Source organism: Callithrix jacchus, chromosome 11 (assembly GCF_049354715.1).
Source record: "Callithrix jacchus isolate 240 chromosome 11, calJac240_pri, whole genome shotgun sequence".
Lineage (NCBI taxonomy): Eukaryota > Metazoa > Chordata > Mammalia > Primates > Cebidae > Callithrix > Callithrix jacchus.
The window spans coordinates 26434455-26454632 of record NC_133512.1 but is presented as its reverse complement, the minus strand read 5'-3'; the positions used below and the strand labels follow the sequence as shown (position 1 = coordinate 26454632).

The window sequence follows — 20178 nt, the reverse complement described above, 5'->3', positions numbered from 1 at the left end:
ATGGAGGTCACATGGAGCCAAGGTCATACCACTGCACTCCAGCCTGGGCAACAGAGAAAGACTCTGTCTCAAAAAAATTAAAAAATGAAATCCATGCTGAGATCATGAGCTGTATGTGGACCTGAGTCCATTTTCGGCTAGCCCCTGGCTTAGAGGAATGTTTTTCTAAGAGGCAGGTCACCTGCCACATTCTACTGCCAGCTCACAGTGTGACCCCGAAGCTGGTTAGCTCACCTCCCTGGCTCTAGATTTTGTCATATGAAAAATGAAGGGGTTAGATCTCAAGCATGTCAAATAATAGGCCCTTCCATTCCTTCTCATGCACACAGAAGACACCCACAGTCACTCATGGCATTCTTTCCCACTGAGTTATGTTCAAGCAGCCCTTGAGGTGAGTGCTGCAAGTGGACTGAAGTTGAGCAAGAAATGGCATCTCGTTGCTCTTTTATGACTCCGCGTTCCCTAAGATCACTTCTAGCTCCAGTGCCCCTGCATTCTGCCCTGTACATCATTCTTTTTACACTCCAGTCCCTTGACTTTACCAGCGTGTGTTGACAAACTCTGTCCCTTTTATTTCTCTTCAAAAAATTTTTTTTGTATTTTTAGTAGAGATGGGGTTGCTCCATGTTGGTCAGGCTTGTCTTGAACTCCCAACCTCAGGTGATCCACCCGCCTCAGCTTTCCAAAGTGGCAAAGTGTTGGGATTACAGGTGTGAGCCACTGTACCCAGCTTTTTTTTTTTTTTTTTTTAAGAGAGACGAATTCTCTCTGTCGCCCAGGCTGGAGTGTAGTGGCACGATCTCCATTCACTGCAGCCTCTGCCTCCCAGGCTCAACAGATTCTCCTGCCTCAGTCTCCTGAGTGGCTGGGACTACAGGTACAAGCTGCCATGCCCAGCTAAGTTTTTGTATTTTTATTAGAGACAAGGTTTCATCATGTTGCCCAGGCTGATCTTGAACTCCTGAGCTCAGGTGATCCACCCGCCTCAGCCTCCCGAAGTGCTAGGATTACAGGTGTGAGCCACCATGACCATCCTTTTAGTTTGTTAAATTTTATTTTTTGAGACAGAGTCTTGCTCTGTCACCCAGGATGGAGTGCAGTGGTGCCATCTCAGCACACTGCAACTTCCGCCTCCCAGGTTCAAGCGATTCTCATGCCTCAGCCTCCCGAGTAGCTGGGATTACAAGTACACACCACCATACCTGGCTAATTTTTGTATTTTTAGTAGAGATGGGGTTTCACCATGTTAGCCAGGCTGGTCTTAATCTGACCTCAGGTGATCCATTCACCTCGGCCTCCCAAAGTGCTGATATTACAGGCATGAGCCTCTGTGCCCAGCCAATAGTTCGTTCTTGTACATAACTTAGTATTCAGTTGTACATTTGCACATAATGGGTAAATCAGTCTGCTCACTTGCTAACAGATGTCTGGCTTACCTCCAGTTTGGTTTATCACAAACAAAGTAGCTAAGAACGTTCCTGTATCAATCTTTTATAAACATATGTTCTCGGCTCTGTTGGGTGGATGTCTGGGAAGGCAGTGACTGGCTGTATGGTCACTATGTCTAACTTAAAAAAAAAAAACCTGCCAAACTCTTCCAGAGTCACAGAAGCATTTTATAGTCATGCCACCAGAAACCACAATCCAAAATGGCTTTAAGCTCTAAGCGGCCACATACAAAAAAAAAGAGATCATAAAACTATTACACACAAACCAATGAAGCCTTGGGTTTTCAAACCTAAGAAGGGAGATCGCTCACACCTGCTTTTTTTTCTTGAGATGGAGTCTCACTCTGTCTCCCAGTCTGGAGTGCAGTGGTGCAATCTCAGCTCACTGCAACCTCTGCTTCCCAGGTTCAAGCAATTCTCATGCCTCAGCCTCTTAGGTAGCTGAGATTACAGGCAAGTGCAACCACACCCAGCTAATTTTTGTATTTATAGTAGAGACAAGGTTTCACCATGTTGGCCAGGCTGGTCTCAAACTCATGACCTCAGGTGATCCTCCAACCTCCACCTCCCAAAGTGCTTTGATTATAGGCAAGAGCCACCATGCCCCAGCACACATGACTTTTGAGAGGAAGTCATTCAGGGGTGAAGAAAAGTTGTAAAGGGGGCCAAGAAGCCATGCAGACCCCCAAGCCCAGGCCTCCCTCACCTGGCCCCTGAGCCCAGGAAACCCAGGCAGCCCAGACCTGCACAAGCTGCATTCCCTTCTCCAGTTAACTTAAAGGATCTGGGTGTAAAGGGCCATACCAGGAAATTCCAGCCTAGGACAGGGTTGTTCTTGTCACTCTCTCCAGTTCCACAGGGGTTACAGGTGCCAGATCTGGCTTATGCCTCTGGGAATAAAGCAAGCAATCCATCTATCAATGTCCCTAGGAAATGACACCCTGGCCCCAAGATGAGCATCCCTAAACACCAAGATACTCACAGAGCCAGCCCCCTTTCAGGTGGCCTGCTTTCAAGCCCAATGAGCCAGTTCTCACCACACCCTCCCTGGCAAGATGGAAGTGTAGAGATGAATAAATACAACTTGTACAACTAAAAGCTGCCCAGCATTTACCCAGGACTAGGGCACAGCTTCTTATGACACTTATCTCACTGAATTTTCAGAAAATGCTCTGGGTAATAAACGGAGGCTTATGCCTGTAATCTCAGCACTTTGAGAGGCCAAGGTAGGTTGATTGCTTGAACTCAGGAGCTCAAGAACAACCTAGGCAACATGGCAAGATACCACCTCTACAAAAAAAAAATTAGCCGGATGTGGTGGCACGTGCCCATAGACCCAGCTACTCATGAGGCTGAAGCAGGAGGATCACTCCAGCCTAGGTGATGGAGGTTGCAGTGAGCTAGGATGGCACCACTGCACTACAGCCTGGACAAAAGAGTGAGACCCTGTGAAAAAACAGAGGCTCCCAGTGAGGCATGAAGGAACTTCATGGACAGGACTTGAGGTCCCCACCCAGGTCTCCCTGCCTTCACTCCCATCCCTAATATCTACCTTCCCCAGGGCAGCCTGGGTTATTATAAACCAGAACTCAGCTGTATATGGTGGATCGCACCTGTAACCCAGCTACTTTGGAGGCTGAGGCAGGAGAATCTCTGGAAGCCAAGAGTTGGAGACCAGCCTGGGGAACACAGTGACACCTGTCTGTATAAAAAAAAAATTTAAAAAGCCAGGCACAGTGGCTCACACCTATAATCCCAGCACACTGGGAAGCCAAGGCAGGTGGATCACCTGAGGTTGGGAGTTTGAGACCAGCCTGAACAACATGAAGAAACGCTGTCTCTACTCAAAATACAAAATTAGTCGGGTGTGGTGGTACAAAATTAGTACGGGCAAAACTGTCTAAGAAAAAATACATACATAAAATAGTAAGTCAGGCACGGTGGTGCACGCCTGTAATCCCAGCTACTTGGGAGGCTGAGGAATGAGAATCACTTGAACCCAAAAGGCAGAGGTTGTGAGCCAAAATTGAACCACTGAACTCCAGCCTGGGTGACGGGCAAAACTGTCTAAAAAAAAATACATACATAAAATAGTAAGTCAGGCACGGTGGTGCACGCCTGTAATCCCAGCTACTTGGGAGGCTGAGGAATGAGAATCACTTGAACCCAGGTGGTGAAGGTTGCAGTGAGCTGAGATGATGCCACTGCACTCCAACCTGGTAACAGAGCAACACTTCAACTCAAAAAAAAAAAAAAAAAAAAAAAAAAAAAGCGTATGTGTTTTGTTCCACTCCCTGAACCCTTAGGGCCTAAACACTAAGCACAAAAACAGCAGTCAGTTTCACCTGCTCAATGAATTAAGAGCCAGGTCAGTAGAGGAGCTTCTTGATTCAAACTCCAACCTCCTCCCAAGGCTCTGCCTCTCCCATGGTGTCTCCAACAACCTGCTCGCCTGGCAAGCTCCAGGGAACGCAAAGGTGGGCATCCTTCTTCCATGGAAGGAAGCCGAGCCAGGCAGTCAGCACAGGCATTGATGAGGAATGCTTAAGTCCATGCTACAAATGTGGCCTTCATAGCAGGGAGAACACTACAGGTGAGGCTGAAGGAATCCAGGTGATAGGTGACGTTAGGAGTCAACTTGATGGAGTTAAGGGATACCCAGATGGCTGCTAAAGTGTTATTTCTTAGTGTGTGGCTGTGAGGGTGTTTCCATCCTCACCCGATGTGACTGGGCACCACCTAATCAGCAGAGGGTTCAGACACAAGAAAAAGTCAGAAAAATGGTAAATTTATGGGATCTCTCTTCTGCAGCCAGGATGCTATCCTCTTCTGCCCCTGGAAATCAGAACTCCAGGCTGTCTGGCCTCTGGACTCTGGGACTTACCCCAGTCACTCCAAGTCCTAAGGCCTTTGGTTGTGGACTGAGGATTCCACCATCAGCTTCCCTGGGTCTGAGACCTTTGGACTTGGCCTGAGCCATGCTATCAGCTTCTTGGGTTCTTCAGCTTGCAGATGGCCTAGCATAGAACTTCTCTATAATCATATGATCTAGTTTCCTTAGTAGATCCCCTCTCACCCTCAATCCCTCCACTCACCCATCATCTATCAACCATCCGTCATCTATGCATCCACCTATCATGTATCCATCCACTATCTCTCCATCTATCATCTATCATCTACCAATCAATCATCCATCCATCCATCCATCCATCTATCCATCCATCCTACTAGTTCTGTCTCCATGTAGTAAACTGAGACCCCACCTCTGCCTGCCAACGACCTTCAACTGGGTCATGGATGTGAGCCATTTCTGTACAATGCTCAGCCATGGAGGTCCAAGCTCTATCAGTCTCCCATGAGACAATTTCTCTCATCATCTGGACCACCCAAACAGCCTCCCACCAGGATCACAAGGTCCTCTACTGAGGTCTGAGTGGCTGGCACCATGGATGTCCCAGATTTCTGCCCACCATCTGGGTCTGACTGAAGGCCTGTATCCTGGGCATCCCTGGAATAGAATGAGGAACTGAACCTGGGTCTGGTGATTGTTTCTGTAAGGCCAATGGGTCTGTGGAGAATCCAATGCACCAGGCTGGCTCTGTCACAGCTTACCATAGTAAGCTGACCCCAGAATAGGCAACAGAAACAAAAACAACCACCCTACTGCCCCCATGGCCACAATCCACTGCCCCCACATTACTTGCAATTTCACGTTCCAGCTTGTCCGGACTCGGGATGCATCTTACATCCTTGTTTAATTGGCAGTTGTTTTTCTTTCTTACTGTTACACACAATAATAACATATCGTGCAACTGATGGTATCTCAGATTTGAAGAGTTAAGGTATGTGCAGTAAAGGCCCTGACCTGATTCCCAAAAGAATGACAGAGGTGGCGCAGTGGGGCACACCTTACATACGGGGTAGTCTAAAATCCAGTAGAGCCAGTCACCCAAAAATGGGGCTTCTTTGGCTAAACGAACGTACATGGTCAGCTGGCTGTGTTGGACAGAAATACTTCAAACACCAGGAACACACGGGATGCCAGATGCTCAGAGACAGAAAAAGTAAGACTGGCTCAAGGAGGGACAGTCATGTGCCATGACAAACAGCATCAACTGTCTGCTTGGGCAGTGTTTTTCTCTCTTCTTTTCTTGAGATGGAGTCTCACTCTGTCTCCCAGGCTGAAGTGCAGTGGTGAGATCTTGGCTCACTGCAACTTCCGCCTCCTGGGATTAAGCGATTCTTCTGCCTCAGCCTCCTAAGTAGCTGCGATTAAAGGTGCTCACCACCATACCCAACTAATTTTTGTATTTTTAATAGAGATGGGGTTTCACCACGTTGGCCAGGCTAGTCTCAAACTCCTGACGTTGTGATCCACCCACCTTGGCCTCCCAAAGTGCTGAGATTACAAATGTGAGGCACCATGCTTAGCTTCTCTTCTTTTCTACTCAGTTGTCTTAATGACTTTTGAGATTTCATCCCATTTGGCAGCAAAACAAACTAAGGCCCAGAGAAGTGAGAACGACAAAGCTAGTAACAAGCAGCACTGCCAGGGCCACACCCTGGATTCAGGCCACAGGTGGGAAGGAGGGAACCGGGGCATCCTAGAGGACAAGGAAACTCACACTTACTTCCCAGACTTGGCGCATTTCTTCTTCGAGTTCTTTACCAAAACAGGCATGACTTGTTTAAAGACCAGAGGCCACTGCTCTGCAGGGGCTGGTGGTAGCCCCAGATGATCAACCTGAGGCCAAGACACAAGGGGGTTAGGCAATGAGGATCATTGAGAGGAGGCGGAGGACAAGGCTCACACACACGTGCCGATGCTGCGCCCCTCCCCAGCACAACTGCCCGCTACAAACAAAGGCAGCCACACAGCTGGGGATGTCTGAATGTGGATAGACATTTGCACATATTACAAGGTTATTACAGCTCATTCTATTGTGTCATAAAGAAAAAATGGCTTTCTTTTGGGGGGGTGCATAAAAAAGTTTTAGGGAAAAAAAGATGATTTAGGAGAAAAATATCAAGATGGCTCCAATTCACTACTTTTTAATCATTTATTATTTTTTTGTTGTTGTCGTTTTGAGATAAAGTCTTGCTATGTCACTCAGGTTAGAGAGCAGTAGTGTGTTCTTGGCTCACTGCAACCTCTACCTCCTGGGTTTGAGCAATTCTCCTGCCTCAGCCTCCCATGTCTGGGACTACAGGCATACACCACCACACCTGGCTAAGTTTTTGTATTTTAGTAGAGACAGGGTTTCACCATGTTGCCCAGACTGGTATCAAACTCCTGAGCTCAGGCAATCTGCTCCTTCGGCCTCCCAAAATGCTGGGATTACAGGCATGAGCCACCATGCTCAGCCTCATTCCTTTATTTATTTGGTGACAGGTTCTCGCTGTGTCACCCAGGATGGAGTGCAGTGGCACAATCATGGCTCCCTGCAGCCTCCAGCTCCTGCCTTAGAGTGATCCTCCCACCTCAGCCTCCTTAGCTGAGACTTCAGGTCTGAACCATTATGAGTGGCTAATTATTTTTTATTTTTGTAGAGACAGAGTCTCCCTATGTTGCCCAAGCTGATCTTGAGCTGCTGGGCTCAAGCCATCCTCCTACCTTGGCCTCACAAAGTGCTGGGATCATAGGCGTAAGCCACCATGCCCCGGCAACTTTTTAAAATTTTACATTAAAAAAGGCTAATATTGGCCAGGACCAGTAGCTCATGCCTATAATAATAGCACTTCAGGAGACCGAAGTGGGAGGACTTCGTGAGCTCAGAGTTCAAGATCAACCTGGGCAACATTTGGTGATTAACTCTACAAAAAATAAAAATAAAAAATATTCCCCAGTCATAATGGCTCACTCCTGTAGTCCCAGCTACTCAGGAGGCTGAGGTGGAAGGACTGCTCGAGGCCAGAAGGTGGAGGCTACAGGGAGCCGTGATCATGTCATTGCACTCCAGCCTGGGCAACAGAGCCAGACCCCCCCACAAAAAAACAGGTTGAGGTGGGGGGAAAAAGGCTGACACGACAAAGCATTAGCAGTCGTGAAACCTGGGTGATAAGCTTATTGAGTTTTATTATATTAGTCTTTCAATGTGACTCCACCCAGGCTGGGTACAGTGGCACAATCTCAGCTCATTGTAACCTCCACCTCCTGGGATCAAGCGGTTCTCCTGCCTCAACCTCCCAAGTAGCTGGGATTATAGGAACCTACCACTATGCCCGGCTAATTTTTGTATTTTTAGTGGAAACAGGGTTTTACTACATGGCCAGGCTGGTCTCAAACTCCTGATCTCAGGTAATCTACTCACCTTGGCCTCCCAAAGTGCTAACATTACAGGTGTGAGCCACTGCACTCAGCCAACTGAAAACTTTTGTAATAAAAAATTAAATACTTTCATTTTTTGTTTTAAAATAATTTCAAATGTATGAAAAAAATTACTCAAATCATACTAAAAATTCACTCAACTCACCACTATTAACATGTTGCCAAGTTTACAGTAATATTGTCTCTATCCATTCACACACACACACACACACACACACGTACAAACACATCTTTTTCTCAACCATTCAAACAGTTAAAGGACTAGCACAGTGGCTCATACCTGTAATCCCAGCACCCTGGAAGGTTGAGGTGCATGGACCACCTGAGGTCAGGAGTTTGAGACCAGCCTGGTCAACATGATGAAAACCCATCTCTACTAAAAATACAAAAATTAGCCAGGAATGGTGGTGCATGCCTATAATTCTCAGCTACTCAGGAGGCTGAGACAGGAGAATGGCTTAAACCCAGTAGGCAGAGGCTGCAGATCACACCACTGCAGTCCAGCTTGGACAACAGAGCAAGACTCTGTCTCAAAAAAAAAAGAAAAGTTAAGATGTAGGCTCTACATATCTTTACCCCAAAAAAACTAGGGGTATCCCCTTACAATCCAGGACATGCTCTTATGTAACTGGAGCACAATTTTTTAAAAAAAAAATGAATGTTATTAGCATGCATCTGGTGTCCTACAGTCATATACAAATTACATCAACTGTCCCAGTGATACTCTTTAATAGTAATTTGAAGAAATTATTTAAAACATCTAATCTTTTAAAAAGATGTTTGTAAGAAGTTTATAAAGAGAAAATGAGACCAGGCATGGTGGCTCATTCCTATAATCCTAGCACTCTGGGAGACTGAGGCAGAAGAATCACTTGAGATCAGGAGTTGGAGACCAACCTGGGCAACACAGTGAAACCCCGTCTCAGCAAAAAATACAAAAATCTGTTGGGCATGGTGGAGTGTGTATATAGTCCCAGCTATTTGGGAGGCTGAGGCAGAAGCATCACTTGAACCCGGTAGATTGACTGAAGTGAGCTATGATTGTGCCACTGCACTCCAGCCTTAATGACAGAGCACAAGCCTGTCTCCAAAAAAAAAAAAAAAAAAAAGATGCATATTAGGGTGAAAGACTCTTCAAAAAATCCCCAATAAGATGTGGACAATGGGCAAAGATGTACAAAAAGAAAACCACAAGGTGGTTGGGCATGGGATCACACCTGTAATCCCAGCACATCGGGAGGCTGATGTGGGTGGATCACCTGAGGTCAGGAGTTCAAGACCAGCCTGGCCAACAAGGCAAAACTCTTTCTCTACTATAAATACAAATTAGCCAGGCATGATGGTGCATGCCTGTAATCCTAGCTACCTGAGAGACTGAAGCAGAAGAATCACTCGAACCCAGGAGGCAGAGGTTGTAGTGAGCTGAGTTTGTGCCGCTGCACTCCAGCCCAGGAGACAGAGGGAGACTCCATCTCAAAAAAAAAAAAAAAGACCAAAAGGCATACAAAAATGGTGACGGTTGCCTCTGAGTGTTTCCTCACTATTGATCTCCACGTGTTTTTTTAACCCACATTGCCTATGGTGAGACAGTATTATTTTCCTAAGGAGTGGGGGACAGGAGGGGAATCATGTCAATAATAGCTATACCTAATATTTAAAAAACCCAAATCTGTCAGGTCGAACACAATGTCTAGGCAAGAAATAAAAAGTAAAAATAAAAACCCAAATCTGAAGCTAAAATAAGAGCAGTCCAGTGTATGGCTGTCAAAGGCCAAGCCTCCTGCAGATAATTTAAGCTGCTCATGGCTCATGTGTTTATCACATTCAAGGTGATGAATTTTGGGGACAGAGTTGGTGTCTGAGACCACATGGCTAGCACAGGCAGATTTCAGACAACTCTGCAGAAGAGCAAAAGAGAGAGAAGCGGGGTGCTCAGCATGTTTCATTCATTCATTCATTCATTCATTCGTTCGTTCATTCATTCATTCCCCACCACCTTCCTGAAGTCTCTGGGGCCCAGCCTTACCTTCCGGTAGTCTCTGTGATCTACCAGAAGGTGATCCTGGACAGGAATGAGGCGCTGGACTCTAGGAAAGGATTCTAGTGGAGAGAAAGAACAGGTTAGGGAGGAAGAGGGAAAGGAATGATTCAACTTTTTATCCAGGCCAGAGCTAGGCAAGTAGTAGTCAGCTGACCATTCTTCCTTCAAGAGGACCAGTGTCAGCCTGGCGTGGTGGCTCATGCCTGTAATCCCAGCACTTTGGGAGGCCGAGGCAGGCGGATCACAAGGTCAAGAGATCAAGACCACCCTGGCCAACATCGTAAAACCCTGTCTCTACTAAAATATAAAAATTAGCTGGGTGTGGTGTCACACATCTGTAGTCCCAGCTACTTGGGAGGCTGAGCCAGGAGAATTGCTTGAACCTAAAATGCGGAGGTTGCAGTGAGCCGAAATCATACCACTGCACTCCAGCCTGGTGCCTGGCAACAGAGTGACTGTCACAAAAAAAAAAAAAAAAAGGACCAGTGTCCGCTCCATACCATTCTGCGCCCCAAAAGGATTCTCTCCTAAGCCCCAGGAAAAAGAAACTCGCAGCAGCTCCTCTCATTCCACTCAACAGTGTCTACCAGGAGCAATCATACAACAAGCTGTTGACCTGCCTTATCTTCTATCCCCATAGCAACTCTAGGAGCTGGTGTTACCATCATCCTCACTTCACTCATTCATTCAACAAATATTTTCTGAGCACCTACCATGTGCTAGGCACTATACAAGGTACTGCAGGGTTACCTTAGGTCCCCATGACAACCTCATAAGCTGGTATTACTATTGTCCCCATTTTCCTCCAGGCATTGAATATTTATTGACCACCTACTATGAGCTACACATGCTACCAAAAACTTACATACTTGCATTATTTTATATCCTCATGGAATTCTATAAACATGGTATTACTATTATCTCCACTTCATTCATTCATCCAACAAATATTTTCTGAGCACCATCATTGTGCCAAGCACCGTGCATACAAACCTAAACAAAAATGACCCCTGCCTGTACGGAGCTTGTAGTCCACTGCAGGAATCATCAGTAATATCTGCCAAGATTCTCTACTATTAGTAGCTGGCTCTGTTCTAAGTGCTTTACACAAATTATTTAATCTTCATCCCCACCTCACAAGGTAGGTGAAAGTATTATATCATCCCTGTTTTGCAGTTAAAAGAAACTGGGGACCAGAGATGAAATGATTTGTTCAAGGTCCCATACCTAAATCTGGTGGAGACAGGACGTGAGCCCCAAAGAGTCAGGCTCCAGAGAGAGAGACATGCATCAAATGATCACACAAACAAATGCAAAACTGCGACTTCTGGGCCTTGGTATGTGTCCTAAAGGTAGAGAAATATTACCAATCAGACAAAGTCAGCAATGGGGGCTGATCTGGTGTACCAAGGTCAGAGAAGCTCCCCCGAGGAAGACAGTCAAGCAGGCACCTGAAAGATAAGTAGAGGAGAACTAAGTAATGAGGAAAGGAAAGGCATTCCCAGCAGAGAGCAGCATGTGCAAATGCTTAGTGGTAGAAAGAAGCATGGCAGACTCCAGGAACCAAGAGGGGGACTGAGCAGTGTTGGGAGCCCTCCCGTGTGAAATCTTGCAAAGCGAGTTTCACAATATGGGTGGTTTGAGCCCAGATGCAGAATCTCCAAGAAGAAGGAACTTAAAATAAAGGGATCAAGAATACAAAGGAGAATCTAGTTAAAAGATAACCATATGGAGAAAAAGGGATCTGTAAATTGGGATCACATGCAGTCATGAGGCACAATGTTGTACGTAAACAACACCTTTAATCACTACATCTTATTGTCACTTATTGTTTATCAGTCATCTATATTGTAGCGGGTCTCTGATTTATCTACTTGTTTTTCTTCTTGCAATGACATAGATAAGAACCTGGAAAATGTATATATTCTGAACCTCTGTGAAATAAAGTTGTTGTTGGAGCATTAACTCCTCAACTCTCCTGACCCCACAAGTCTGTCTTCTTTTCTTCTTGCGCAACCCCCACTCAGGCTGGAATCCTCTTGCTGGCTGAGAGTTCCCGGCAGACGTGGCGCCTGAACAGGGACCTGAGATAGGGGATTTTGGTGATGTTCAGGTGAGTGGCTGCAGCAGTAAGTACTAAAAGATTCAAAGAGTTTTTGTATATACAAAGTTTTGAGATTTTTTTGTGTGTGAAAATCAAGGTTACTAAGTGTGAATAATCAGGAGTAAAAATGGGGCAACTTGAGTCAAAAGAACATAAGTTGTTTGCACATTTACTGCAATCCATGATTAAGGCTCAAGGGCATGATATAAAACTGAGTCAGGTACAGGAGTCTTTACAAATTATTCGTGAATTGTGTCCATTGGTCCCCAAAGGTGGAATTTTGGATGAATAGGCTTGGGGACTTATTGGAGAAAAAATTAGTTATTTTTGTTCTCATAATGACAATCTAACTCAAACTGCTATATTAAACACTGTTTGGAGTAAGCTTCATGGATGTGTTTGTCCCTCTCCATTGCTTTCTGCCCCTCCTTATCCTTCTCCTCCTCCTTCATGTGCTCCACCTACCTATCAAGTACAGGCAGGTCTTGCACCCGGGGATTCAGATTTTCCCCCAATATTGCCTGAACAAAAAGAAATTGCCAAGAGGTTCTTGTAGTCACCATAGTGAGTATGATTCTAATTCTTATGATGTCCCTCTGACAGGTTATAGTGCAACCTAGTAAGCCTCCAGAAACTATGCCTAACTGGCAACCTGGTCCCATTATGCTTACCTTGCCCCTGATTTTTTGAAACAGTTTCAAGATTTACTTTCGCTTTGTTCCTGTGCTGTCTCTAATCAACAGTGTGATAAAGGGAAATGAAACAGGTATGGGATGTTATCCTACTGGAGGTATGCCTATAACTTTATGAGCCACAGATACTGCTCCCATGACTCCTTTAACTCATGCCTTGTTGTCTCATAAAAGAGGATTTACTAATGTAGATAGTATGTTCCCTTCCCTTTTCCCTGTTGAAGTTCAAAATGCCCAAGGACAGTTCATAGATATCAGCCTATTCCTCCTAAAACATTGAAGGAATTAAAGGAGGCTGTTGCTCAATTAAAGGGGCCCTATGGCCCCTTATACTGTCTCACTTTTAGATAATCTGACTACAGAAGCTTTACCTCCACATGATTGGGGTCACCTTGCAGAAGCCTGACTCTGGCAGAGATTATCTCCTTTGAAAAGCTGATTATGAGGACCGTGCTTTTGATCAAGTGCAAAGAAATTTTACTCAACAAATTCCTGTTCCTTTTGATATGCTCATTGGCAAAGGGCAGTATGAAGACCATAATGTTCAAGTTCCGTTTCTAGAAATAGCATATGGGCAAATAGATACTTTAGCTTTACAGGCTTGGAAGCAGTTTACAGCTACAGGGGCTAACACTGAAGAATTAGCCAAGGTTAAACAGGGCCCTGATGAGCCATATCAGGATTTTGTATCCCATGTATTAGAGGCTGTAGGCAGCTTAGTTCAAGATGGAGAAACTGGCACTCTATTGGTTAAGCAATTAGCATATGAAAATGCTCATCCAGCCTCTCAAGCAGCTATATGGCCATGGAAAAAGAAGGGCACGCTTGCTGATTATATTCATTTATGTGCCAGTATAGGGCCTGCTTATCAACAGGGGCTTGCCATGGCTGCTGCTCAAGCAGGAATGTCTATTGCCACTTATGTAAACAGTAAATTTAATAATAAAGGAGGACAGGGGTGCAAGTGTTTTAAATGTGGAAATTCTGGCCATATAGCTCGACAATGTACAGGAGAATTGCCAGGAGGAAAGGAAATTCCTGTTGCAGGAACAAATAATGGTTCTGGGCAACAACCTGGAGAATGTCCTCACTGCTATCGTGGAAATCATTGGGCTAATGAATGTCACTCTAAGCGGGATGCACAAGGAAATTATTTACAGCCTAAGTCAGGAAACGGCCAGAGGGGGCTGTCCCAACCCCCACAGAAATTCGGGGCACCTGTCCTCCAGGAGATACCAAATCTGGGAATGGCCAATCCATTTCTCAGCTCTGTAGGGCAACACCAGGCAGTGCAGGACTTGACCTCCATCCCTCCTCCCGAAAGGTATTGACTCCGGAGATGGGCCCTCAAGCTATTTCTACAGGAATTTTTGGTCCATTCCCTCAAGGTCATTTTGGCCTCCTGTTAGGTAGGAGTGGATGGACCATGAAAGGATTACAAGTCCTTCCAGGAGTTATGAATACAGACTACACAGGGCAAATTACGGTCATGGTTTGGGCACCACGGGGAATATTTACTTTAACTCCTGAAAAGCCTATCGCTCAGCTCCTTCTTATACCAATAAACATTTCCATAGGTAACTCTTTCCACCAAAGCACGGGGACGGTCAGGTTTTGGATCCTCAGATCAAGCTTATTGGGTACAATCTATTAATGCCTCTTGCCCTGAATTAACACTGTGGATTAATAGCAAGCCTTTTAAAGGGTTACTAGACACTGGAGCTGATATTTTTATTACTTCAGCTAACCACTGGCCTTTACAATGGCCTTGTTTTCCTTCAATGACATCCTTACAGGGCACTGGAATAAGTAAAAATCCTGAACAATCTACTGTTATTAAAATGGACTGATGATGAAGGACATGAAGGGCATTTTCATCCTTATGTTCTCTCTGAACTCCCAGTTAATCTATGGGGTTGAGATGTTTTAGAAGCAATGGGAGCTAAACTTACTACAGGAAATATTGCTTGGCAACTCATGAAACACCAAGGTTATCAGGAAGGAAAAGGCCTGGGTAAAGATTTACAAGAAATACTGGAACCTATTTGTCCTCCAAAATATGACAGACGAGGTCTAGGGTATTTTTCTCAGGGGCCACTAATCTTCCCAGTGCCCATGCTGATGCTATTTGCTGGAAATCTAACTCTCCAGTGTGGGTGGAACAGTGGCCCTTGTCTAAAGAATTTTCTTCTGCTCGAGAGTTGGTTCAGGAACAACTTGAGGCAGAACATATCCGACCTACTCAAAGCCCTTGGAATTCTCCAATATTTGTTATTAAGAAAAAATCTGGTAAATGGAGACTTTTACAGGATTTAAGAAAAGTTAATGAAACTATGGAAATAATGGAACCTCTCCAACCTGGCTTACCATCTCCTGTGGTAATACCACAAGATTGGAAATTGTTGTTGATTTAAAAGACTGTTTCTTTACTATACCTCTGGCTCCATAGGATTGTAAAAGATTTGCTTTCAATGTCCCATCTACTAACTATGAACAACCTTGGGACAGATATGAATAAGTAGTGTTGCCTCAGGCCATGGCTAATAGCCCTACCCATTGTCAAACTTTTGTTGCAAAAGCTATTCTTCCCGTAAGACAACAACATCCTATTATTATCCATTACATGGATGATATACTAATTGCTGCTTCATCTAAGTTTCATTTACAGCCTGCCTTTGTGCAATTACAATGTTTGGATAATGCTGGATTGCTAATTGCCCCAGAAAAAAATCCAATCTTCTGCCCCTTATCACTATTTAGGACGAATAATTGAATCACAAAAAAAAAATCTTATGAAATTCCAAAACATAAATACTTATCAATTGAAAACACTTAATGATTTCCAAAAATTTCTAGGGGATTTAAATTGGACCAGACCTAGTCTCAAGCATACCACCGGAGATTTAAAACCCTTATTTGATTTTAAAAGGACCTTCTAACCCTACTTCCCCTCGCCAACTTACTCCTGAAGCTATACAAACACACCAGATTGTCCATAGAGGCTTGGCAAAACAAAAATTAAATAGAGTACAGGACAAGGCACCCTGGAGTTTGTGTGTTATGTATGCAGTACATGCCTACAGGTGTTTTCTGGCAACAAGGAATATTAGAATGGTTACACCTTCCTGCCACTCGTGGAAAAGTAGTCACTCCTTATGATTTGGTCGCTGCCCTGGTTGCTAAAGGCAGAACTCATGCTCTTGCACTGTTTGGGCATGAGCCTCCAGAAATTGTTGTTCCCTATACAGGCCCTCAACAAACTTGGCTTTGGCAATTTTCAGAAACTTGGCAAATTGCTTTTGCTGGTCTCGCAGGAAATATTGGCTGTCATCTTTCAGCTGATAAAAGTTTACAATTTTATACTCTTATTTCCCCCCAAAAATGTGTTAAAATACCTTTGACACAGGCACAACTAGCATTCACAAATGGATCTTCATCTGGTATTGCTGCTGGCTCTGTTAATAAACAACCTTTTTCTTTTCAGACTCAAGAAACCTCAGCCCAACGAGTTGAACTCCTCGCAGTACAGTTTGTTTTGTCTCACTGGGATGTTCCCCTTAACATTTACTCTGATAGCCAATATGTTGTTCAACTTGTACAAAACCTAGAGACTGCTCCATTATATTCTACTGATTCTTCCACTATCACTCACCTTTTGATTCCTCTACAGGAATCTCTCCGATGGCACTATCAACCTTTCTTTATAGGTCACATTCGAGCTCATTCCAACCTACCTGGACCTCTTGGTGAAGGAAATCAACAGGCTGATCTTCTTACTCAATCTGTTTTTCCAGTTCTCACTCCCCTCCAACAAGCACAAGCATCTCATGCTTTACATCACCAAAATGCATGCAGTCTTCATTTACAATTTAAAATTACTCGAGAACAGGCTCGACAAGTTGTTAAGCAATACTCTGCATGTCTCCCCCACTTGCCAGTTCCTTTTCATTATGGAGTTAATCCTTGGGGACTGCAAAGTGGCCATGTATATCAAATGGATGTTACCCATTTTGCATCTTTTGGTAAATTTCAATATATACATGTAACCACTGATACTTTCTCTCATTTTTTAGTGGCTTCCGCTCATACTGGAGAAGCTGTTAGGGATGTTATAGCCCATTGTTTATTAGTCTTTTCTATTCTAGGCCCTCCTAAAATCCTTAAAACTGATAATGCTCCTGCTTACATCAGCAAAGGATTTAATCATTTTTGTTGTCAGTTTCATATCCAACATCGTACAGGTATACCCTATAATCCACAAGGACAAGGAATCGTTGAAAGGGCTCATGCAATTTTGAAATTGACTTTACAAAAAATAAAAAAGGGGGAGTCAGGCGCTGATCTGCATAGGACTCCTCATACTTGGCTTAGACATGCTCTTTATGTTTTAAATTTTTTGACCCTTGATATAGGAGGACATTCCGCTGCCGAGCGTTTTTGGCACCCAATCCCAGAGCACAAGCTGAGGTGCTATGGAAAGATGTACTAACAAATGGAATGGGCCTGATCCAGTCCTCATATGAGGACGAGGATATGTTTGTGTTTTTCCTAGATCTGCTGAGCCCTTTGTGAATCCAAGAATGGTTGGTAAAACATGGAGTTTCTCCCGATGGGAAATCCTGGGACTTTAATCCCGTGACTGAGATGACTGCATCTGACTCCTCCCACACCCCGACGCTGTCGAAAGCAGCATCGCCTGGCACAGAACACCCATGTCTTCCTTTACCTACTTGGGTTCAAATGAAGCACTTTTGTGCTGAAGCAGCCCAACTTGTGGACTCACAGGGTACCCCAAAAACTCCGACTGTAATGTTTATAGCCATGTTAGCTATCCTATCTTGTCAGGTTCCAGGGGGAAGGGCAGAAGAACCATCTTTGTGGGCCTGTGTACCAGATCCCCGGGTTGTGCCCGGTTACATGTAATGATCTCTCATTTACAATATACATTAATGATACTACTATTTTGGGGCTCCCTTCATCTTCACATATCACACCCCAAAAGGCAGCATATGCATTTACTGCTTGAGCTGCTGCACCTCCTGTGTACTTTTATGCCTCTCGTATTTGGGCTGGGGCCCTCTTGAGACAACAGTTGAATGATAATTCTTACTCAGGGCCTAATTGTTTAGATTTGGGAAATCAACAATACACGTTTGAGGGAGAACCTGATCTCAGACCAGGAGAAGAAACTTATGCCAATCGAGATTGGGGAAAATATTATTTAGCAATTAAGGAATCTGAAAATGTAACATCTCTGCCTCTCCCTTCAAAAAAACCCTTCCTGTGTTTCATTTACACAATTCTTTCCTGAAACTCCTCCTTGAAGGTAATGTTATCATGGACAGGTTGTAACATACTTTACCAACTGGTCTTGTTCTGTATGATTGGTCTGTTTCTACTCCTTTGTCAACTGGGTACGATCGTCATGAAAGTCCAGGAGGATGGATTACTCCTTTTTTAACAACTTCTGGTCAGACTCACTCCTCTATCTGGAGACTACTTTTAGCTTTAACCCCTAATGTTATGAAAGCTGGTATAAGAAGCAATTATTCGCCTCAAAAACAATTTTTGTATAAGCTTGTGTAGCCTCCCCTATGCTATTCTTTATGGAAACATATCTATAAGTGAAATAAGTGGACATTATTTTATAGCTTGTCCCAATTGTGTTCTTACTAATTGTATCAATTCAACTGTCTTTCCCACTCCTGTTATTATGATTGTACATCAACCCCCTTATGTTATGCTTCCTGTTAATATTTCTGGGCCTTGGTATGATGATCGAAAATTACAAGTTATACAACAAGTTAGAAATCTAATGATATGCCCCAAAAGATTTTTAGGAATGCTTATTGTTAGTATTGTTGCAATTGTTACTGTTCTTGCTACTGCTGCCACTGCTGCTGTCAGCTTGGCCTATAATATACAGACTGCTGCATATGTTAATCACTTAGCCAAAAATATTTCTATGTCCTTAGAAACTCAAATGGATACAGATTAAAAAAAAATTGGAAGCAAAGGTAAATGCCCTGGCGGAAACTGTTACTCTTTTGGGAGATAGAGTATATGATATTCAAAATCGTCTTTCACTCCGATGTCATGCTGTTTCCTTTTATTAGTGTTACCAATACAAAATATAATGCTTCTGAATGGCAGTGGTCTTTAGTCAAGGCCCATTTGCAAGGCATATGGTCTCATAGTAATTTATCCTTAGATATTGATAAATTGCAAAGACAAATACATGCGATGGATGCTTCTAGAGAACGTCCTCAGGATATGATAGCTAAAGATATTGTAGACATATTGTCCTCTTGGATGCATTGGTCCAGAATACCATCGTTATCTTCCCTAATTGGCCTGGGGATATTAGCCCTCCTTTTGATTCTCCTTTTACCTCTGATCTCTCGAATCCTGTTCTGATCTCTTCGTCAACTGCAGTTTGATCTGTTTGAGTTGCAACTCAAAAATAAAAAAGGAGGACCTGTTGGGAGTCCTCCCATGTGAAATCTTGCAAAGCGAGTTTCACAATACGGGTGGTTTGAGCCCAGACGCAGAGTCTTCAAGAAGAAGGAACTTAAGATAAAGGGATCAAGAATACAAAGGAGAATCTAGTTAAAAGATAACCATATGGAGAAAAAGGGATCTGTAAATTGGGATCACATGCAGTCATGAGGCACAATGTTGTATGTAAACAACACCTTTAATCACTACATCTTATGGTCAGTTATTGTTTATCAGTCATCTATATTGTAGCGGGTCTGTGATTTATCTACTTGTTTTTCTTCTTGCAATGACATAGATAAGAACCTGGAAAATGTATATATTCTGAACCTCTGTGAAATGAAGTTGTTGTTGGAGCATTAACTCCTCAACCCTCCTGACCCCGCTAGTCTGTCTTCTTTTCTTCTTGCGCACCTCCCACTCAGGTTGGAATCCTCTTGCTGGCCAAGAGTTCCTGGCAGAGCAGTCTACACTGAAGGCTGTGCACAGTCTACACTGCAGGCCACATATTGTGGTGCTGATTCTAAGGGCAAGGGAAAGTACTGAGAGACTCTAAGCAAGTTATCAAAGAACTTATTTCCCAGAGGCACGAAGATGAGCCCCAACTCAACATACAGTAGGCAAGTAAAAGAACTGTCACAGTCCTGGGATGACAGATCAAGCCTGGCTTTCAACTCCAATGCATTCAGGTCAAAATTCTGAAACACAAGCTTTAAGCAGGAGAGGGAAGAAAAATCATCATGTAGCAATGAGAGCTTTAGTAAAGGACTCCACTCAAATTTCCAGCCTTGTGCAGAGATAAGGCATTTACAGAGCCCAATAAGGCAGCATACTCTCCTCAAGCGGTTTTCCATCCAAGGCTGGGAGTGCTTTTTAAAAAATACTGTATCCTGGTGGGGTGTGGTGGTTCATACCTGTAATCCCAGCACTTTGGGAGGCCAAGGCGAGCAGATAACTTGAGGTCAGGAATTGGAGACCAGCCTGGCCAATAGGGCAAAACCCCATTTGTACTAAAAATACAAAAATTAGCTGAGAGTGGTAGCTCATGACTGTAGTCCCAGCTACTT

General features: G+C 44.0%; 2 protein-coding genes across 2 annotated transcripts in view; one reads left to right on the top strand and one right to left on the bottom strand.

Moving 5' to 3' along the window:
- Window positions 1-20178, bottom strand: part of LOC108592829 (uncharacterized) — a 129779-nt gene that overhangs the window by 11772 nt on the left and 97829 nt on the right. Inside the window, 2 exon segments of the mRNA XM_054236953.2 lie at window positions 6080-6192; window positions 9803-9876. Of these exon segments, the coding sequence (XP_054092928.2) occupies window positions 6080-6192; window positions 9803-9876 (187 nt within the window).
- Window positions 11204-19491, top strand: LOC108592828 (endogenous retrovirus group K member 113 Pol protein). Its single transcript, XM_078342139.1, has 3 exons — window positions 11204-11228; window positions 11869-11930; window positions 16098-19491. Exons 1-3 carry the CDS (start codon window positions 11204-11206, stop codon window positions 17100-17102), a joined length of 1092 nt encoding a protein of 363 aa, XP_078198265.1. The 3' UTR covers window positions 17103-19491.